The 23,830-nt window shown below is 35.6% G+C and overlaps 1 protein-coding gene across 3 annotated transcripts; it reads right to left on the bottom strand.

Moving 5' to 3' along the window:
* Nucleotides 1-639: 639 nt before the first annotated feature.
* Nucleotides 640-21,915, bottom strand: LOC145676187 (uncharacterized). Of its 3 annotated transcripts, none has more exons than XM_081747096.1 (5): nt 21,727-21,915; nt 5,865-6,106; nt 3,880-4,051; nt 2,133-2,229; nt 640-793 (listed from the first exon to the last, which is right to left on the bottom strand). In XM_081747096.1, the coding sequence occupies exons 2-5, from the start codon at nt 6,057-6,059 to the stop codon at nt 727-729; spliced, it is 531 nt and encodes a 176-aa protein (XP_081603222.1). In that variant the 5' UTR covers nt 6,060-6,106; nt 21,727-21,915; the 3' UTR covers nt 640-726. The 3 variants fall into 3 exon arrangements, with proteins under 3 accessions (XP_081603222.1, XP_081603221.1, XP_081603223.1); XM_081747095.1 differs by lacking the exon at nt 21,727-21,915 and adding an exon at nt 11,600-11,734; XM_081747097.1 differs by lacking the exons at nt 2,133-2,229; nt 21,727-21,915 and adding an exon at nt 11,600-11,734.
* Nucleotides 21,916-23,830: the final 1,915 nt, after the last annotated feature.

The following is a 23,830-nucleotide window of genomic DNA, read 5'->3' as shown; positions in this document are numbered from 1 at the left end:
ATCTCGCCACTGCCTGCTGACTTATGGAAGTGAAACGCTTGCAGAAGGTACTGCATGCAAACTTACACTCATACAAGAATGCAATTGATATGAAAGAAAATGACAATATGGCCTAAAATTCTGCAACAGCAAAATGTGACAAAATAATCTAAAAATTCTTTTGCTGTAACCGTGAAAAATCAAGTTATTATTTGTATCTGCATTGTGGTTCGTTAAAACAGTTTTAACATGTGTGTAAGCTTCCTGATTATAGCAATTATAATCCAACCACATGGAATTCCTCGACAAAACTATAACTAAACGCTAGTGCATAAACCTTGATCTTCTGAGAATGGATGCATCAATAAGACTCTAGAATGCCCACCTTTTTTTTATACCTTTGATGTTGAAAAATCTCACCCTAGACTTACGTTACAGCAAGAAATACTTTTTTAACTTAACAGCACACGTCGGAGGGTGAAAACTGGAATGCTTCCCGGTGATTTTAGCTCTTTTCATGTCTATTTAAAAATATTTCGACTTTTATAGGCTCGTGTTCATATTCTAAAGGAAATTAAATAAAAACATAAAAGAAATTAATACTTCAATATTATAAGGAAAGTATTCTAAATAATATAAATGAACAACACTTAATTTAGTTTCATTAATTATATTTTGCCCTTGTTAGTTAACTTTTTTTTTCGTCCATGGGCTAAATATGTAATACAAAATTTGCTTTTCAAAGTACTACGTTAATTCTTCCACTTGTTCCCCACCAACTGCAGCTGCTTCCTCTTTTTGCTGCTTCTTTTTACTGAAATATAAAAGGAAATGCAAACCGTCAATTTCTTATATTATAAATTCATTACATATTTCATTAAATTAATTTTAAAGTAGTTTTCGCTTTATTAATTCCACAATGTCTGTAATCAAGGTGTCTACTGGAGTTTACTTTTATATTTCGAGTGTTCTACTAGAAATACTGCCTACTACGATATATTGTCCACCCACGCAGCTTGTGCAATATCTTCGTCACTATCTCAGCGTTTTACCTTAAATCTTATATAAGTAGTATCTATCAACGCTATCCCGAATCTAATATATTATATACAAACTAAACCTTTTTTCTTTCTCTGGCTGGATATTTTTTCTCTAAATTCTGGTGATTTGTTTGAGAAGTGAGTGATTAAAGACTGTGATTATTATTTCTAATAATTGAGACTTAGAACGTGTAATTGTTTAAAGGAATGAGACATTCAGTACACAGTTTAGGTTTCTTGAGGGTTAATAAACACTGGCATCTTTTGTATCTTCTACGTCTGCTGTTCCATTGCATCGGCGGTAAAGACGTTGAATCCGCTTTTTGAGATACTCGGTTCAATAGAGTTGTTTACTGTACTGCTACAGGTTATAAATGGATATGGAGAGACTGTAGTTCGGTGTAGAGACTGAAATCTTAAGAATCCGAATGAGGGAAATAAGCGCGAATGAACAGAATGAGTCAGAGTGAGCAAAATGAATCAGAATGAGCCCCTGTGTGTCCTTTTCAGGGATTTTAATAATTTCTTTCTGGTGGACAACACTGTCGCGTGTTATCTTCGTCACCTATTGTTTCTTCTCCGAGTCTTGTATTCTTGAAATGTTCAGTTTAAGAAACCTAAACGTGACTTCATGAATGTCCAGTCAGCTTACTATATTCTTTCCCTTCAAACAATCACCTATTCTCAAGTGTGTTTCCGTTTCATTCTTACAAATTGATAAAAGAGGTCCTGTTTGTTACTTTTGTTTCTAAATTCAATTCTAAATAGGACACCTGTATGACCATCTTGTACTTCAGTACTACACTCCGACTTCATCATCTTTCTGAATCTAGCTGGTACACTCGAGGACAAAACTTGAGTCCTCGACAATATTTTAAACAGATTTACTGGGTATCTAATCAGCCCTCGAGCCATTCAACGAATCAGCTTAAAGAAGCGAAACGCATAACTTTTACTACAAAGCAGAAGTACGTATTACCCTTATATGATATTTGATCAGTCGCTGACGCGATTAAGAAATCTATTAAATATCCAGTCTAGTTTCCTTTTACGAAACCCAAAATCTAGTTTTCATTTACAAACCCATCAATTATAAAATTGCATACTACTTACAGCCTAATCAACCTAGTTTTAGCTTGGTGCAGCCAATCGCCTATGTTTTCTTTCACTTTCTCATCAGTAGTACTAATGTACACTTTCTTACAAGCATCTAAAAACAGAAATAATTAATTTTAAAAAATTGTATTTGAGTATACACAGCAATGCAAGACACTGGTAAGGACGAAGTTTTATGAACAAGACTAGATCAATATATTCACATTTTTTCGCAAGGACAGAAAGATCTGGAATTATTTATTCATATTGTACAAAGCAGCTTGGACATGGAGTTAATTCCATCCCTTTGTTTTTTTTATTTTAAATGAAATTACAAGGTAAACACCACGGACATTGCTGCAGTTTACAAACTGTAAACTATAGCGCAAAAAAAGAAATATAAAATTTATTCATACAATATGTAGTTCTATTGGCTGTGAGAATTAAAATCTATATTCTTACAAACAACTATGCAAAACAAGTTTAAAAATAAAATAAAAATTAAAAAAAAACTTTCGAAGGGAAAAGCGTGGAGAGCACTATCATTAGTATATAAAGATTTATTATTTGATTTATATGAGAGCGCTTCCCACGATTCTATCTTTCAAAGAAAGATCAAATTTGAAATTCTAAAAGCGAGAAAAACTCGCAATTTTCTTGAATTTCGATAATCGGACCTTTTTTTTTATATATAGATTTTTCTCTCAAATTCGTATTTTCGAGTTAGAAGCAGATGTGTTTACGTCTTCGTTAGTGACAATATTGACGCGCCTCTAAAGGCAAACAAAGCCTCGAATCAAGGTAAGTTACCGGATCATTGTTGTACATGGGAGAAAGCACTTCCCAACCCTAACGTCACCGCAGGCGACAAGCGAATATTTCAGCAGTAAATTGGCCCCGAAAACTTATTTAAACGGCAACAGACAACTTCTAAGAGCCAAAGGTCGTCCTACGTATAAAGTAACAAAAAAGAATAGGAAAAATTTAAACTTCCAACGACACATTTTGTTGAAAGAAACTCGGACTCGTCTTACAGGTTTGTCATTTGTTAAAAATTACGACTAAAATATCAGGCCCGATATTGATAGCTACACAAATTTGCAGATATTTCCACATTTCTGGTAAACAGACAATATATAGGTAAAACTGAAAAATGTCTTCCTTCTGGTGAGTAAAGCGCAATCCTATATAAATATTTTAAAACTACATTTAATATTTTTATGGAACCTCTTTTAATATGAGGGTTAAGTCATAAGTCATGACAACTATTTCAATATTTATTTAAAATAAAATCACGCTAAACAGCTGCCTAATTCAATAATTCGAATGTAGCGTCAAGAATCACCGATGTTCCAAAGTTAATTTACTCCCAGCAATTATTTCAGTTTCTTTCAGCAACACCTACCTGACATCTTAATGAAGAATTGCCATGTTGGTGTCTTGGTGCAATATACGATGTGGGTGATAGCATAATAAAGTTGCAAAATCTTTCAAAAATTTTAAAATGCATATTATTTATAGCTTACTGCCCTCACATTTTAAAATCTTAGACATATTCACAAAGTAAACTTGAAAGAATGTATTTATACCTCTTGGGTATCTAAGGCTCAGGCCGGGATGTGGACAGGCAGAGTCCCAGAATCTACCATCCCATCATTCGTCTGCTGGAACTAAAGACATAAGGGGAAACCTCATCAGGTAGTCCGATCGGAGCAGTGAGATTTATAGGTATCAGTATAAAGAAAATTTTATATAAAGTACTTACGTAATACAATATTCCCAATTTGTGTCCCAATGAACGCTTTCTTATCCAATTTCTTCGTCGATCTCCCACTTAACGTGAACATCTGGGCCAATTCATCATGTAAGAAGCGTCGGAGCATATTATTGATGAGCGTCTTCTCATCACGACCACCAGTACTGATTAACATTTGAACCTGAAAAAATGCAGATATTTAATGCTTCTATTTTTCACAATAAGCAACTACAAGCTTACATATTACATGTAAGAGACTAAAGTTGTCTTATTAAGAACTATCTTTTTCCTCTAAAACGTGTTTTTCCCACTCACATTAAACAAAAGTGGATATTACAAATTTAAACCTAGAGAGTATAAGCTTGCAGAGAAGGCTGTTCCTATCCACATAAAGGATTTAATGCGTGGCGTATTGTGATTTTCTATTTTGTTCATTTGTGCAACAATTTCACTGTTGAATTATTTGCTAATCACGAATCAGTCAACTGATTTTAACAATGGAGAGTATGGAAAATAAATAGAACCCTTTACATGGTTATGAGCTTCCTTCTCTGAAATTTTGAACCAAGTTAAAACAAAAAAAAATACAGAGAGGTTTCTGCCATCTATTCGTAGAGCCATCTGGTATATAAGCTCTCTCTTTTTCGGTGCACAAATAAAATCACTACGAGTGAAGGCCATCAGCAGAAACTGAAAATCGGAGATAGTTCCTTGCCCTTTTCAAGCAACAGTAAAGGAACTGGAGCTCGGTAATGTAATAAAAAATTTCAATAGAGAAATTATTTCCGAATAAGCTTCTGCAGGTTTTGCAAGCATGCAACAGAAGAAGCTGGATCATTAACCTGTTTAAGAAAGACTATACAGAGGTTTCAACTATTAGTTATCTTTTCACTTTTCTAGTAAACTAAAAGTATTTACAGAAATAAAATATCGTATTTGCCTAAAAATAAGCATGATCCAATTCTATTCGTAAAAATCTAGTACGCAGCTTACATGACATGAGCAAACTTTCAAACAATCATCATCATCATAATAATATACAATACTTATGTCAACAATATGGTGCTTGTTGCCCATGTTATCACTAGCATCTACAAAAGAAAGATAGAAGTATTCCATAATGTATTAGGCACTAATAAATTTGATTGGACAATTCCCACGTGCCAATCTTTGCCCTTCTGTTTTTCAAGCTATAGTGGAAACTGTCGAACTCAAAAAAATCTTGGGTTTACTAAGCCCCCATCTCTTCTCAGTGATGCACTTCGGAAATGTCTACGTGGAACTATAAAAAACTTTAAAAAAAATCAGGATGACTATAAAAGTAATTAAAACTCACAACCTAGCGAATAATTACCCAACGCTCCACACCTTTTAAAATTAACTTTCAATCGATTCCGTCGACTGTTTAAGGATAACATTGCTTCAAAAATAAATTAAGCGAAATGAAACGAAATATTTAGTTTAGCTCCCCATGGTTGTGCCAGCTTAGGGTGAAGGAGACGACAAAGGATGGATGAAATTGTGGAATGAGAAAGTGGAAGGAAATGGGAAAGCCCCGATAAATCCCACGAGCACGATGTTGGCAGGGCTGCGATCGAACACGGATCCTTGAAACTAGAAGTGAGTACTCTACTTCTGAGCCACCATGGGCCCCTGGTTCGAACAGGCCCACGTAAACAGTATTTTGAGGAATACGGTTTACCATACAGCATTAGATGGGAAGCACATAATGTATGTGCCAAGTAGTTTCAGACTGTATGAGAGAACGAAATATCGGGGAGGTTCCCCATGACTTCTATCAGTGAATAAAAAAACATAGATCAAAGAAAGTAGCACTCACTACAAGCTAGAAAGGTATAACCTATAAATATAAAATAAAAAGCAACGCCTGACATATCGATGAACAGGTGAATACCTGTAGAATTAGGATCTCAGAATAAACTCCAACTACAATATAATATACACAGCTACATTCAAGGAAAAATGTTGCTTACCAATTTCAATCTGAGTTTAGAGTTGTCCTTCAACTGTTGTTCAAACTTATGGAAGTCTTCCAATGTTTTCAACGGTAGCACGCCCAAAGAAGCAAAATGGTCGTCATTCTCGTCTTCTTCTGATACATCCTTACTGCCTAGAATATTATTCACCTTTTTATCCAGATTGTTTACACTGTTTGATAAATCTATCATCCACTGTTGTAGAATACTCCACTGTCGATTCGAAAACGATTCATGTACTGCAACAGGTAATTTCAATTACGTCAGTGTAAAGTTGAATAAATTGTAACGTTCACAAAGCGTATACATTCCGTGAAATTATATGAGCTACCACTAACCTGTTCCTTTTTAGATTTCTAAGGTATATATATACTGTATATATAGAATAATCTTAGTTTACAATAAAAGTTACACCAGCAACAAAAAGCTTGGTGAATGTAATTACGTTGAGAAAAAAGGGAACTAACAATAAAGAGAATGTATACAACTTTTTATAGAGTGGAAGTTATGTGGTTGAGAAGTGAATCGATTGGCTGCGCAGTTGGTAGCACATCGGACGTATGCTCGAAGGTCCCAGGTTTGATCCCCGGTTCATCACGTAACTTACACTCCTTAAAAAAATAATTTGCACCTACAGGGATTTGGCATATCAAAATCGGAAGGTTAACCGTTATTACGAGAAAAAAAAAACATTATGGCTCTTATTCACCCACATTTTACCACGCCTATTTTAATGGAGCTGACAAGAAAATGGCTTAACCATCCGAGTGACAACAGCTAATAAAGATACTGTAGCCAGGCAAACACAATAGGGCCCTTCAGAAATATGTCTGCCAAACCTGCCCGTTAGAGATTACCAATTAAGGGTCGAATTCGACCAACTGAAGTCCAGCAGAATTCCCCAACACAATGTAACAGTTCAATTTTTACACTATACAAACAAACGTTCTTTGGTTGACCCAGCATAATATGTAATGTGTTCTGTTGAGATTTAGCCAATGTATGTGCTTTAAATCTCCAAGTTACAGAGAGAAACACTAAACCTGAGTGATGGCCATATTAGATTTAGTTGACATCTTGGTTTTGCCACACCTGGGAACTTGAAGACATATCAAGAAGTCATTCGGCCCAACTAAAGATTACAAATCAAAGATCAGCTCCGACAATTTTTTCAAGTGCTATTTCAAGTTCTGAGTTCAAATTTCCGTACTAATGGAAGTTTTGATGTACACGCCGTGAAAGAAGTGCTCGGGAAATTAAACGCAGAAGGATCGGAAATGAATACTTCAACAATAAAACTGTTTATTTTACGCTTAAGCCTGCCATACGTCCCGTAAAAAACGGGGCAGTCCCGTTTTTGGGCCCGAGTGTCCCGCGTCCCCGTAAATTTAGTCGTGACAGGGAAATGTTTCGTATTTTAACTCCGTTCCATTTCTGCTATCAATATCAGCTTATTCGAAAAGTTAAAAAAAAAATCTGACTGGCTGGAAATCCTGTAATTAGTGAATGAACAGTGGACTGTTGCAGGTAACAGTTTCGAGGAAGTTATTACACCACCCTGATAGCGGGCGAAATCCGACTTGATAGCGAGCGAAATTTGCAATGTTACTTTTTCCATTGCATTTTATGGAAACTCGGATAATTTCCGGAACATTAAAAGAAAAAAGATGGCTTTGAGTGTTTCTACATTTACAAACACAGGGAAGATGACTAACCTTTTCTCCGGCAACACATTAGATAAGTTAACAAGAATTATAATCTTTTTCAGAGGCTAGGGTACAGAATTCTGCTTGGTCCAGGTCTTAGAAAAATGTAAATCTGGTCCTGACAATTACACACGACACAAGGAGAAAAATCAGCTTTTCATCAGATTAAACTGACGAACGTAATTTTGGCAAATACAGCCATGTAAATAAATATTGCTAAACGCGCGAAGAATATTGAAGGCAGATTGTACCACTGATTTAAATAATTTGCATATTGTTTTCCTATAAAGCATTTTTATAGCACATCTTAAGTTTTTAGGCATCTTCAGTCCGCACAATTAATTGCAGGGTACGAAGAGAGAAAAGCAGCTGGTGCTTAGTGAACTTTCGCTTATTATATTCTTGAAAAAAAAATTAAATTGAATCTTTTAGTTTTAGTCTCACGGTTATGCCTGCTATGCTCAAGGTGACGGTGATGATGAGAAATGAATGAAATGACGGAATGAAGAAAGTGGGAGGAAACGTGAGATTTCCAAAAAACCCACGCACAAGGTGTTTGTCCACCACAAAGCTCACTTGGCGCGAGCTGGGATCGAACTAGGGACCCCATGCACCAGAGGTGAATGCTCTACCACTGAGCCACGGCGGATTATTATACTTTTGTTCATAACCAGACTACAGTTCATTGCACTGTGTTGGAAAGTTGAGGGGGGATCTGAGGTGTCCGTATTCTCATGGAGAAAATATGGGAAGTTCATTTACGCTGGAAAATGTTAATTTCATATAAAACATTTTGAAACATTTATTTATTTCATATAACATGAATTGTATCTTTGTTTTAAATTAATAGACCCCTTTTGGTATTCATATTTGGCAAACGTCAGTCAGGCTTCTGGATGACTTGATGTATATTTGTTCGTTTGTCTGCCGAGCTCCTTCATGACTAAGCGGTTAGTGTACGCGTCTTTGGCGTGGGAGACCCAGGTTTGGTTCCCGGAGGGAGCTCATGTGGTTCGGATTCCATGTTAATCAGTAGGTCCCGTCTCATATAGCCTCGCTGCTGAAAGGGACGTTAAACACAAAAGCAACTCAACTCGTTTGACTGCCTCTACCACACACACTACAGGGTACAACTTCCGGCCTTTTAAGTTAAAATTTTCAGAGTACAAGCACGAGACACACTAAATTTCCTGCATAGATTTTGGCGGTATACCAACGTAAAATATCAAAATGGCGGCCATTTTTTCAAAACAGCGATTATCCACGGTACAAAGCGCAATTTTCAGTCTTTTAAGTTGAAATTTCGACAGTAAAAGCACGAGTTACGCTAAATTTGCTGTACAGATTTTCTCGGGAATCTAATGTAAAATTTCAAAATGACGGCAATTTTTTCAAAAGAGCAGTGAGTAGAAAATTGTTGCAAGTTGTGACAATGACAATCTTCAAATATAAATCACATTTTAACACTTTTAGCCCAAAGACATTGAAACATTTCGAAAAAACCTGAAAAACCCCAATTATACCCGAAAAACCCATATGGGCCCAGGTGGGTTGGGCTTTTTCAAAAAAGCCCGGGCCGGGTTTTTTCAAACCCTGCTAATACATACCATATTATTTATTTCTTTAAATGTGCTGTGTAAACAGATTTGTTAAGAGTTATTGTAGCTAAAAAAAACTCACTATGATTATTTACCCTGTATTTTGGAAAATACAAATAGTTCACCTTTTGCTGGACCTACTTCAATATCTGTTCGATTTAACAAACGCGGTGTCGTTCTTAAATATTAGCACGTACCGCTCGGAAACTTCCACAATCCAACGATGCTGTAACATTCCGCTAAGTAATTCCATCATCACTTATGGAACAAATACATCTTCACGTATTATCAAGCATACAAACGACAAATTCTCCATTTCGCACGGTAATTTTCTCAAAACTTTGACTAAAATTAACACATGCCCCCTTTCCCGGTTTCCTATGGTGACTCGATCGGGTAATTTGGAAGCGGATCCATGGTTCCCAAACAAATTACGAGCTTCAGTTAGCTTAGTTCCGTGAAGGTTTTAGAACACTGGTCCTCTCACGTGAGTGAGATTCGCTGCTTTCTGTACAACAAATAAATACTTAATCCACACGCACTATTGCCGAGCGAATGAAAGCGCGTTTGAAGCCCCCAGGACACGTTGCTTCTACGTTTATTACAACTCAATGGAGAGGGAGAGTGTTCTAGAACTTTGCTCCTCACCTCAGAGCAAGCAGGATGGGGAAGGGTGGCTTCGGCACTTTTGTGGCAATATATGTCGGTGTTCCGGGCAGGCGGTTAATACACTTATGTCGTTTGGGTGATAAGAAGTGTCATATTATAGTTTTTGCAGCGTCATGGTGTGTTAAAACGTAAAATCAACTATGTGACGTGTGGAAAAGAAGCAAAAATTCAAAACATACGAATTCCTCCTCGCAGCGGGCCATTTGTACCCGGGAAACCAGTGAAGCCACTTTGAAAGTAAGAGTTATTACAATTATTTAAGTGTGTTTGAAGGTGAAAATTATTTCGGATGTCTTATGTATTTTTCCACTATCCTTGTTTATGCGTATGCCCTCGTCGCTGACGCGCCTGCTCCCTACGGACGCACCCCTCGCTCCGCTCGGGCCCCCTGCTGCGTTCCTGCTCTGACTCGGTTAGATAGCATTCGTGCTTTTAGTGGCCACCTAGCACAAATTAGTTCGTGGTTTATGCATTAGCTCCTCATTTAGTGCATGCTCTGCAAGAAGAAATCGGAAAACGTAATAAATGTGTGAAAATTTGGTAGAGCCGTCTGCTCGAGTAATGCCGCAGCTTTTTGCCCAGTGAAACTGGAGGGGCGTTCCTAGACTTCTCCATTATTTAGTATTAACTTTAGTTACTCCCCTCCATTTTGACAAGACATTTGCAAAATTTGTAGGAAAAGTGAGGTAAGGAATGGTAATTTCGAGTTCTTACTACTACTACTATTACTACCACGGTAATGAATTTCAAGAACACAAGGAGCGTTGCGGGGCTACTAACCCACCTTCGTTCGCTCGGCAATACTGTGTGAATTGAGTAGGCTATTGCACTTTTTCGTAGGTTTGATAGAGCAGGGATACATCTAAAAGGTAATAGTACTCTGTGAATTAAGTATTTCGATTTTTTGATAGTGGAGGGGAATAATTAAAGTTAAGCCATTATTTGCAATTACTATCGGTATCTTTCCCCCGTTCTCGATTTTAATGAAGTGGAAATCAGGATCAAAAAGCTACAATTACGTAAGTATTCAATTAACTATCAATGTACACAAGGGCAAGGTTCTAGATTACTGGTGCCCCTTCCCATTGAGCAGTAATAAAGACAGAAAACAACGTGCCCTGCGGGGCTCTAACCCGCCTTCGCTCGCTAACGCTCGCTCGGCAATATGTATAAGCTAAATGTATAAACTTTAAAACCTACCCAGCTACTAATCTACATGGGGGACCAGTAATCTAGAACCTTCCCCTACACAAGGGTATAATGCAAGTAAACTTCACAGCAAATCTTCACTTGCAGTAGCACAGTATTTAAACATGAGTTCGAGTACATATTAAATACACAAGTCACATTGTAGCCAATGTTACAAAATATATTTTTACATTGGTTTTATTAACCAATATATAGTAACATCGAATAATGATAGAGATGGACCAGTGATAAGTTATTTTGAATTTTTTTATTTTGTCCTGATTGTCCACTTCATAGTAACAACTGAAAATAGACAGTAGGAATTACGGCTCATATCAGATAATTAAGATATGTGTGTGTGTTTTTACGTATATAAAGACATATTGTGCTGTAGAAACTGATTAATTTTGAATGCCATTTACAAACCAGTAATCTAGAACCTTCCCGTACACAAGGGTATAATGCAAGTAAACATTTACTGCATACGAACATACACTCAAGTATATTTTTCTCAACTTAGTCAAACAATACACGTTTAAAATATAAATTATCTCTACATCTGGATACTTACGTAATTATCTTAATTATCCACTTCTACCTATATACGAACCTTGCTTCTACCTTAGCACCTGTACAAATGGCGACCTGGCGCGAAATTTCTAAAATTGGACTTTTTTGCCACCTGTTGGTAGAAACTAGAACTGATACACTTGCTACAAATCTCCAGCAAGCCTCCGAGGTAAGTAAAATCTAGCAAGTGAAAATCAAATTACGACATTTGCGGGTAACTCTTTCAAAAAGCCTGCAGCAGGTGTACAGTGCACGGAAAGTCTAGCAAGTTAAAATCAAATATAATGAAAGACTTGCTGCAAACCAACATGCTATTAGGGTAATACCAAGAGCAGACAAAAGAATAACCTTAACCATCAAAATAGAAATGGCAATGATAGAAAAAGAAAAACATGGTAATTGAATCTTGTTTTATTTCCAACTACTGACGAGAAAAACCATCGAAAGAGAATTACGTATTTCTTTTAATTTTTCTCTTGCTTTTAGTTTTAATTGTTGGTTAATACACATGTATTATATTTTTCTTTTCTTTTTGTTTTGGCAAAGCTAGAGCTGGACTTTCTGCCCACCTGTGTTTATGTCTTCAAAGAGGAAACAATGTGTCAGATAGAAAACGTTTTAGGCGTTTTTTTAATTTTTACTTACGTCTATGCTGCTCATACCTTTGATTCCTCTGCGTACAAATACCGATTTTAAAAACTTTAAGTAAGAAAATAATGTTGCAAGACCATGTCTTTATGGCAAATACATATAATACGTAAGCTGCCATAAGCATGCACAAAAACCACTTCGCATGAGCATGATGGGCAAATTGTGCAATTTGATGTGAATTCAAGGCCAAATAATCTTCCAGAAACAGTTTGCGACTCAAGTTACAGCGTTTTGTCGCGACACGGCAGTCATGTCCTACGCTCTAGAACTCTTCTATCTCTTTGAAATACACCCTCTGATTGCGTTACCGAAGCATTTTTTAAAATTTTACCTGAGATAAGTAAGGTTACTTTTTGTACTAACGTAACGACCCACGGGGTGCCTCTGAGGCTTCTATTGAAATATGCACTTTCTAATTATGTCTTACTGTTTATTTTTTATTACCATTCATAAATGATTGCTTAGCAAAGTAGTGATTAGCAATTTCTATTGATGACGGAAAATAAAAATGCTGAAGGTGGGTTCAGGTAGCTTGTATATGCAGCAGGGAGTCTCACAGGTACCCCTTGGGCCTTTTAAGGTTAAAATTAACCATTAGCGGTTCTAGGTCAATACCGTGCAAACAATAACAGCGATGGACAAAAACAGCGCAGCAAATACCGCGTGGACAAAACCGCGCAAGGACAAAAACCGCGCATGCAAATATCTCGTGGGCAAAAACCGCGCAAGAACAAAAATCGCGCATGCAAATACCGCGTGGACAAAAACCGCGCATGAACAAAAACCGCACAAGGACCAAAACAGCGCAAGCAAATACCGCGTGAACAAAAACCGCGCATGCTAACACCGCGTAGACAAAACCCGCGCAAGGCTAAAACAGCGAATGCAAATACCTCCTGAACAAAAACAGCGCAGTAACAAAAACAGCCTAGTAACAAAAACCTCGCAAGGCAAAAACAGCGCATACAAATACCGCGTGGACAAAAACCGCGCATGCAAACACCGCGTCGTAGACAAAAACCGCGCAAGGTGAAAACAGCTCATGCAAATACCCCGTGAGGAAAAACAGCGGAATAACAAAAACCGTGCAAGGCAAAAACAGCGCATGCAAATGCCACGTGGACGAAAACAGCGCATTGCCGCAATATGCACAGGCGCTGAAATGTAGGACTATGACAGGAGTTTAGAATGCGTTTAATACACTTCCCGCCAATGGACTTGATTGGCTTATAAAGTATATCCTGCTAGCACTCACGTTAATGTTCTAATCCAATAGACGATTTATTGTTTTTTTTCGTGTAGGTGACATTAGTTTTCAGCCTGCCCGTCAAATGAATTCATTGCTATTTGGTGCGTATTGGCAGGGTATGATTAATGCGGGTCTTAGAGGGGTTGTCTGTAGCCCCGAGCCTCCACTCTGATCAAGATAAAATCATCATCAGTTCAAGAATTATACAATATACAATCATCAGAAGATAAAATATGACCACAAATATGAAACATATTCCCTTAACTTTCCTACTGTACTTTCACTGAAATATATCTATTAGGCAACGTCAGCAGGGGTCACATATTTTTTCTAGCCCCGTGCCTCCAGATGTGTTAATTCTTCCATGTGTATTTGGAATGTTTAGTTACCACAATCGGAGAAACGTGTTACTGCGATTTCTAAAAGGAGTGGCGTTTTGCTGTTTCCTAGCGAATTGTAACTCTTAACTTAACCCTGTCGTGGCAATAAGACATTGCAGACAGATACATCCTTTAGGCGGGAAGCGTGCAAGGTGAAAACAAACGTACTCTAGACGAGAACCGAATTTCTGCTTGAAGTAAAACAGATTCACGAGTATTAAGAATAGCTTATAACTAATCCACGGAATTTATGCTCTTACATTTTTTCTTTGTATGTACCTTGGTGAAAACCAGAAATGCTGGAGAATTACGATGTGAGGAGCCATATAAATCAAAATCACGTAACATATTTTTACATATTTTGAAGTCTGTTACATATTTTCCGTCTACTGTACTCCCATGCGCAAAAAAAATTGCGCGTATACTGTAACTCACGATTTTTCTCAATTATTTCATTTTCTTTATGTTTATGTGTAAAATTCAGTTATTAGTATGAGGAGATAATAGAAAGCAATCCATCTAAGGAAATATTTCCAAAAAAATATAATAAAATAATAAAAATATAAGCAAAAAACAAAATTATGTTCGGTTTTGGGTATACTGGCAATAATGTTTTCGAGGTAATTTTTGGAGTAGCACAGCACGATTGTAGAGGGAATTACAGAATTGGTAACACAACAGGGGGACAGTTGAATCAAGGAACAGAAAAGTGGAGTAAAATATTGCATTTATTGGCTTAAATCTAGGGTGTAAATTGTCTGCCAAATATAAATTAGCTTCTGTAACCAAAATGTTGTACGGAAATATATAAACAAAGAGAAAAACTGTTGTCTTAAGTTTGGAAGTGACATGCTCTATAGCCATGAGCATTCATTCCTTGAGAAAAAGATAGGCAATAAAAGAAAGTCTGTGTGGTCAAGTGGGTAGAGTGACGGATTAGTAATTCTTATACTGTTTTGATCCCAGATCGAATCTCATCCGATCCTGTTTAAGTTTTTTTTACGAAACATTATAGAAGTGTATAATTTGTATGTTATTAAAAACTGAAACAATACAATTAGGGAATAACTTTTTGTTTCCTCTGATGACGTATTTATTTAGAATTAGTGTACTATTAGTAATAGCCATTGGTTTCAGTTTATGCTGTTATATAGCTTCTTTTATCATCCTCTTTTCTTGAAAAAAAAAACAAAACAAAAAAAACAGATTTGTCTCCAATAAAGTATGAAAAATATATATAGACAGAAACAGACATCTTAGTGTCAAACGTGATTTATCGTGTTGAAATAAACAAGTTTCCCGTTATTAAAAAAGAAAACTATAGAAAATCATTGCATTTGGTCTTTAGGTTTTTAGCATGCTATAGGCCTATATATTCTTTATAAGACTATACTTTATAAGGCAAGATGTGCGATCATACCCACAAATTTAGCTAGTGGGTGAAAGATGTTTTCGGCACAAATATTTTACTGGTCTAGGTGCATGAAACACCAATACGCCATGGTCTTGACCTTTGTTTATTTCACATTATTATCCGACATATCATAGCAGGTAAAAAGCAGCATCAATCGGCAACAAAAACTGCAAGTTGTGGTCTTAGTCTCTTTTTGATGCTCCGGACTCGATCGCCTAGCACGCCCGTCTATACCTTGACTCATACATCTATCATTCAGTGCAGGCACATATCCAGCTTTACTTTTCGGAGGGGGCCCGACACGAAAGCTCGTAAGCACGTAATTCTAATGTTTCAAAAATATCAATAATAATAATAATAATAATAATAATAATAATAATAATAATAATAATAATAATAATAATGCAACAATTCTGTATTTCTCTTAAACATTTCTTACTTTTCATTTATGAACCGGTCAAACTGCATTCTAACACAAACGAAATCAAAAACATATTTTCTAGAGACATGTAAGGAAAACTGTCTGCTACGTATATCACATAACAAAAATAGCAAATGGCAATGAGTGTATCGTTCTAATACAGTAATGTTATAAACAGAATGGAAACGAAATTGTAACCCCATTTAAAAGTGTTCTTTAATCCCACCTGGTATCAATGGCATTACGGTATATTCTTACAAGTAACACTTCCCAAGTGTAACACTCCGATTTTGATAAAATTTGACAGGCAGACACTACACATAAAATAAACGAATACATTTTCCAGGAAAATACAAAACACGTATTCTCTAATTTTATGTCCGCAATATCTGTTCACAATTTCGTTCACTTTGGTCCACTTGTTTTTGCCTTTCGAGCGTCAACTTTCAAATTTTGGGTGAGGGCTTTTGCCCCCTATAACCGTTTTTCAGCAAAAAAAAATAAAAATAAAAAAGCAATTATTTTTTTATTTTATGTATAGTATCTACCTGCCAAATTTTATCAAAATCGGAGTGCTACACTTGGGAAGTGTTACTTGTTAGAATTATAACAACAACGCATTGTCCACAGTTTGGACACTGACTCAAAGTAATCTGACATAAATTAAAAAAAAACTCAAAAGGGAAAAAGTAGGTTTATTAAAAAGTGCTTGAGGTTTGGTAAGGGACAGCTTCCAGGACCTCACGCTGGATACGTCACTGAGTCAATGCATTATATTTGTTTCTTGCAAAGATGATAATTAGATGCGTAATGTGTAAAATTATATCATAGTTTGACTTTTTATAGGTCTTTCCTTAACACATCCATATTACCCGGCGTTCTGCCTGCCTGTTTTATGTCGGATAAACGAAACTCTACTGTATTTTCAGATAGCATATACACAGGAGCTAGAGGTCTGCACAGGCCGGAATTTTTAGAACGGACCCGGCCCGTCCCCTTTAATTTATAATCTATAGGCATTAGCGGATTAAGGGCGGAGCCAATGGAGCCCAGGGCTCCCAGCTCAGGGGGCCCTTTAAAATCCCTCTGTTTAATACTTACGCTCGCGGTATCGCTAGATTTAAGTCTTTGCATCAGCAGCATTTACCTGTTAATAATGAATGCAATTATTTAATTGCTAATAATGAATTTAACTAAACTAATTATTGTAAACTTGAAGCACATTCAAATATTACAGCATAGTTCTCGGTAGTTCCATATGTAATTTCAGAGACCACGGTGTTTCAGTGGTAGAGCGTTCACCTTTGGTGCATGGAGTCCTTGGTTCGATCTATGCTCGCGCCAAGTGAACCTTGTGCTGGACAAGCACTGTGTGTGTGGGTTTTCACGAGGTTCTCCCGTTTTATCCCACTTTTTTCATTCATTTCTTATCATCACTGTCTCCTTTAGCCTATCCGGCATTTTCGTGGGACGTAAAACTTAAAAATTTCATTTCAAATCATTTCAATCAAAAAACAGTTGCAGGAAGTATGTAATTTCGAATAAAACAAACTACTATATACAATTCTGAGTATATTATTATTTTATGAAATTCTCGCGAACCTTATTTCTAAATTGAAGGGTAAGAAGACTAAATTCATTGTCTTATTATTATAGATCCATTTCAATTGAAGCAGTTGGAATAGTTGAAAAAAAACATACCCTATATTCCAGTGTGCCACAATCGGTATAACGCGCCACACTGGTGTGCCCAGCAAAGTGAACAGTGTGACGCAAACTTTTTCCTATTATTTGCAAGAATATTTGTCGAGTTCCTGTTATTTGTTATTATTATTATTATTATTATTATTATTATTATTATTATTATTATTATTATTATTATTAACGATTTTTCCATGGATCAGCTGTCTGTATACGGTTAAGCAACCACAAGTATCACATTGAAGGAATGAGTGTAATTATTTACTTTAATAGTAATACAAAAGTCAATTTGCTTGTATATTCTACCGGTAATAACTGCATCCGTTTAGAAAGCTAGGACTAACAACAAAGGGATACCAAGTTGTGACCACACACCGCCCCAAATCGTGGGTGCCACAAGTTCTCTTCTAAGCGTTAGAACAATAAGGGCTGTAGCGTTCAGGGAGAGAGAAAAACAACTTAATTCCATTGCAGTTATATGCTTATTAAATGTTAACTTATATTTATAAATTATGTAAGTGATCGTATCGTTTTATTATTATTAATAATAATAATAATAATAATAATAATAATAATAATAATAATTCTTATTATTATACATTTCTTAATACGTTGATTGCCCTGTGTATGGAATTCCATACACACGGCTGTCCTGTACAGTAGAGCGTGATTATTTTCCATACGCAAACAATGTAGATATTCCAAGTTTGTTGTGTTCGTTCTATAGGTGTGTATGTAATTAGATACATATGGCGTAGAAATCAAAATTTAATGTCCATGCCACGTATATGAAAAACCATACACAAAGACATTTATGAATAAAGACATTGAGTTTGAGTTTAACGTCTCGTTCAGCAACGAAGCTATATGAGACGTCGGCCTACTGATTAACGTGGACTCCGAACCACGTGAGCTCTCGCCGGGAATCGAAGCCGGGTCTTCCACGCCAAAGGCGCGTACGCTAACCCCTAAGGAGCTTATGAACAGAGACATTTATGAGCTAAAACAAAGGCGAAAACAAAGATGTGTGATGTGATTTTGAGTTTATCGTCCCTTTCAGCAGCGAGGCTATATGAGACGTGGACCTACTGATTAACGTGAAATCCGAACCACATGAGCTCCCGCCGGACGAAAACAAAGACCTTTGGAATTGACAATTGTTTGGACATTCCAGTCGAACCTGCCTAATATTAACAACGTTTCTACGATAATTTCGTAACATTGTATTATTTCTTTTGTTGATTAGCTTGGTTAGGCTTATTTAAACACTTTCTTCTTTGCACCGACGTGTCACATCTCTTGGATGAAGATACACTAGCTCTCACTGGAAATCTAATCCAGAACCAATGCACTTGACCCATTTGACCCCAACAAGGCACATTTAAAAAGAAGTTTCGGTTTTGTTCGGAAAATTGTGATTAGGTGTAACATTTAAAAATATATTTAAGAAAGGGTACGGAGTAAACGCACTGTACTTTCTCGCTCGAATATTTTACACTGACTTATGTTAGGCTGCAACTGTTATTGATACATTTATTTGGGAAATTACGAATAAAATAATGTTTTGGAAAACTTTGCTAGAAGAAACTTCAGACCCAAAAGTAAAGTACCCATTGGTCATATTTCCGTTAGAAATAACTTGATCCATATATTAGAATTATAAAGGATATAATTGTATGTGAACTATAAGCAAAAGCGTCTGAGTAATTTCTGAGAAAATTATACAAAAAGTCACCCCCAAGAATAAATTATCCCTTGTGGATGTTTTCAGTATAAACGAGCTATGCTATATTGTTAGTGTTTTCATAAAACATTTATTTATGAAATACGAACACAATCGCCTGAGTCGTTGTTGAGAAAATCGCAGGGTAAAACTTACTGTCAAAAGCAATATACCATTTCTAGATTTTCCGGATGAGGGAATTATACCATATAGCTAGGTATTTATGTAATACGTATTTATAAAATATGAACAACAAACATCTCCTGAGTTGCTTTTAGTAAGGTCATCGGCAAAAGCTTACCCCCAAAGGTAAACTCTTCTATCTGTAATTGTGACAGTATATCGAGTAATTTTTAAGCAAATCGTCGGGAAAAATTTCATTGTCAAAGCAAACTATCTCTTTTGGATTTTTCTTTTCGGAACAAGCGAGTTATGCCATATTGTAAGATTATTACAGAAAATATTTTTACTGAAATTAGAACAAATTTCAGTAAAAATAGAAATTTCAGTAATAACTGAGACAATTGTCCAAAAAAAAACAACCCTTGAGAAAACCACTTCTTCTGTATGTTATCGGAATAAACTATTTATGCTCTATGTTAGTTTATAATGAAATATTTCTTTACGAAATATGAACAAAATTGCCCGAGGCGTTAATGGGAAAACCATCGGGGGAAAGCTCACCCTAAGATTAAGCTACTCCTTCCAACGAGTTGACATATTGTTAGGTAATTAATGATACGTTTATTTACGAAATGTGGTTGAGAAAATTGTGCAAAAAGAACGCATACCATACAGTAAATTACACCATATATATTTTTTCAGAAAAATTATTCATATGTGGTGGAGATTTGTTAATAAAATATATATTTATCAAAAGTAAATAAAATCGTCACAGCTTTTTTTTTATTTGAGAAAATTGAATTATTTTAAATTTTAATCCTTCAGTAATTACCCTTGCTTTTAGGTGTCGAAGGACATAAAATTCGAAAGATATTATGTTACTAAAACGTTATGTCTAGAATTCGGTGCAGATACGTTGAAGAGTATGGCCTCTATTTGAGTGCGTGTAAAAGCGTGACGAACCGAGAGACAAATAGATGGACAGACATCGAAAAATCATTTTTTTTCGCTATGTAGAAGCCATGTAACTTGAAATTATTGAAATCTGGTATTCGGTTTTTATAACTATCACCACACTTTCTTTTTTCGTCGCTCGAATGTGAAAACGAATAGGCCTACACCGACACGTAATGTGATAATTTGTAATCCCAAAAAATTTAATTTGTTATGTTTAATGTGTGGTTACTCTAAAAAAAAGCTTATGCATGTTACATCATTTTATTATCAGTTTTTCACGCTACTGTATAATTCGGTACGATTATAATTAATATTCATGGCATCTTTTGGAAGCATTCGCGTTCCTCACAAAGAGAGCTGTAAAATTTAGTTTTGTTTAAAGAAAGCACTCTTGATTTTTTTTCACACAGACTTGCATTTGTTGCACTTGTGGATATGAAACAAAAGGAGAGAGAGAGAGAGTCAATACTTTAAAAAGAAACACACACACAGAAACACTAGAACAGTTTTTTCTTCATGACAACGAGCTATCGCTGTGACTGTGTTCCTCACGCTGTGTGTAAAGCTGCAGGTTGCTCTTGTTTTGTTTTTTTTTGTTCCTGACTCACAGACACTCGCAGTGAGTTGAAGCTGTGTAAAAACGGAGAGGGAACGGTTAAGCATACCATACCATAAACTAAAAACAATCGCTATTAGTAATAAATAGTAAGCTAATTCTGAATAAATACGTCATCAGAAAAACAAAAAGTTATTTCATTATTATATTATTTCGTTTCTTATTAACATAAAAATTATACACTTTCTACAATGTTTTGTAAAGAAAAAAAAGTGAACCGGACTGGGTGGGATTCGATCTGGTGTCAAAACAGTATAAGAATTACTAGTCCGTCACTCTACCCACTTGCCCACACAGATTTTCTTTTGTTGCCTATCTTTTTCTTAAGAAATAAATACTCATGGCTATAGAGCATGTCACTTCCAAACTTAAGACAACAGTTTTTCTCTTTGTTTATATTTTCCGTATAACATCTTGCTTACAGAAGCTAATTTATATTTGGCAGACAATTTACACCCTAGATTTAAGCCAATAAATGCAATATTTTGCTCCAATTTCCAGTTCCTTGATTCAGCTGTTCTCCTACTAATCTTGTTATTCCCTCTGCAATCGTGCTGTGCTACTCCGAAAATTCCCTCGAAAACATTATTGCCAGTATACACAAAACCGAACATAATTTTGTTTTTTGCTTATATTTTTATTATTTTATTATATTTTTTGGAAATATCTCCTTAGATGGATTGCTTTCTATTATCTCCACGTACTAATAACTGAATTTTACCAATAAACATATGGAAAATGGAATAATTGCGAAAAATTGTGAGTTACAGTATACGCGCAATATTTTTTGCACATGGGAGTACGTACGGTAATGGGTCCCTTGGTACATCACTGTGCCAATTTTTAGCGTAACGTTAATTACTAGGTTTGTTATTATGCAGTAAGTTACTTACTTGTGCTATTTTATGGAGTAATCTACGTAGATTTATCTCTGCAAAATTCAGGCTCCCTCTCATACGTCAGAACTTCACAAATGAGAACGAACTATCATCACAAAAATTTACTTTCCGACACAAAAAACTCAAAACACCTTCCCGCGCACGACTGCTTACACGGTGTGCAATTGTTTCAATGTTGCCACATCCTTAGGATTTTTTACTTCCTTCCTGACACATACTCAACAACACAGTTTGTGTACAAATAAGTATAGAAGCAATGTCCCCAGGTACATACTGTCCCTAGGGAGAGCACCTTCCCCTAACTTGGATAAAGAAAGAGTATTATTACTCATTGAGAAAAGTAACATTTATAATTTGTACGAATTACTGTAGTACAAAGTATTGCTAGTACTGCATAAAGTGAAGTATTTTGATTCTCAAATAGGATCATTCCAGTACCAGTTTATACAAGTTGCAGTGTACGTTCGATGAACAAAGGAGATTGTTGGTGAACAGTTTGAGTTTGTGAGTCAACTCCTGGAGCTGAATAGGTTGAATGACGTAAAGTAATAGTGGCTATTATCCAGAATAACTTGACACATGGAATAATACAAATTTTCATCCCTTGAACAGAGATTCATAGTGGTATTATCTACTACTTGCCAATGGTGAATTCCGGCACAGATGAAGTATAGTGGAGCATGTTATGTATAAGAGGACTAAATGCAGATTACCTTCGTATCGTACAGGTTTGCTAGTGCATGCTTAACTATCAACTTTGAGATAGTGAAACAGTTGCTACTTTTGGTATCTGCCATTCAATATATTAGTTAATTATGAAGCTATCTTTTGATTGGAATATCGAAGTCCTTTCTAATTAAACAAAAATTCACGAAGTAAAGAGTGTCGTATTGTTATAAAAGGAATTTTTCCTAGCCAACTATTTTAATAGTTTACTAACTACCTTTTTTTGATTATATTCATTGGTTATGTTTAGTCATGTTAGTGTATTCCTTTCTCTTTCTTTCATAATTTTTGAATACTTATGTACAGGAACGATAATCTTTGCATGTATATGGTTATTTTAGTTTTAGTACGTAAATGTTTCGGGAGTAGCTCAACAGAATTCTCGCTGCTCGTTTTAAGAATTTGAACTGTACAAAGCATTTACAATCTCTTTTAACTAGCAACATTTTATTTTATCATTGTTTTATTTGGTGAAGTGATATAGTACTGATAATTATTTCGTTGTTGATCTTAATTAGAAGGAAAGAAAGAAGACATTTATATTATCATGTTCAACATTTTGAATTTGTAATCTTAGTATTATTATGAATATGTGGATTTTTTTTCCTCAAAGCAAAGACATTTACGACAAATAAATATGAAAGCAGTTGTAAAAGAAATCATATGTTGCTTTTTGTGGACGACACTCGAAATTCTAAACTGAGAAGTATTTCATTGTAATTCTGCGTAAACTCAAAGAAGGTGAGTGAATATAGTAGTCTTTTAAAAAATTAAACATAAATTTATGTATGTTCATATCTGTGTTTTGATATACTGTAATTACTTCAGACTAATAAACAGTTTAAACAAGAAATATATTTCTGTAATATCAAATATTTCTTGCTGTACTCCGTTCAAGGAATTTCCTACTCGGCTAAACGAGCTTGAACTATTGTCTTCTGATTATCTGTAGATAACATAGATACGTATAGAGAGTAGGAGCTACAGATTTTAATGGCGACCCAGCCAACATGATTTTTTCTTGTATGATATTAATTGATCGGAAGTAAAAAAAAAGAGATCAAATGTGTACATTGCGGTTCAAATCCGTAAGGTGAGCGTGAGAAATTTGAGCTATTCACTGTTTTGAGTAATTTTATTTGGAAGTAAAATCCATATTTCATTAGTTCAGAATAACGTTTACTTTGGCTTTAAAAAAAAATGTCAGACATAGAAGAAACGGTTGACCTAGTAGATGGTAAATTTTCATGTTGTGATAAATCTACAGGTAGAGGTGTAGAGTGTAGTAAGTGTAAATTTTGGAGGCACTTAAAATGTGAAGGGTTAGCAGCAAGTGCTTATGCTACGCTAACCGAACCTTCTGTTGTTTTTG

Source organism: Thermobia domestica, chromosome 18 (assembly GCF_964235325.1).
Source record: "Thermobia domestica chromosome 18, izTheDome1.hap1.1, whole genome shotgun sequence".
In the NCBI taxonomy this organism is placed as follows: domain Eukaryota; kingdom Metazoa; phylum Arthropoda; class Insecta; order Zygentoma; family Lepismatidae; genus Thermobia; species Thermobia domestica.
The sequence above is the reverse complement of the archived record's forward strand: the minus strand, read 5'-3'. Positions and strand labels throughout refer to the sequence as shown.

Coding starts and splice junctions, on each gene's coding strand:
- LOC145676187 (XM_081747096.1), bottom strand. CDS start 6,059: ATGATAGATTTATCAAACAGTGTAAACAATCTGGATAAAAAGGTGAAT. Junction 4,052..5,864: donor CTAAACTCAGATTGAAATTG/GTAAGCAACATT, acceptor GCATTTTTTCAG/GTTCAAATGTTAATCAGTAC. Junction 794..2,132: donor AAAACTAGGTTGATTAGGCT/GTAAGTAGTATG, acceptor TTTATATTTCAG/TAAAAAGAAGCAGCAAAAAG.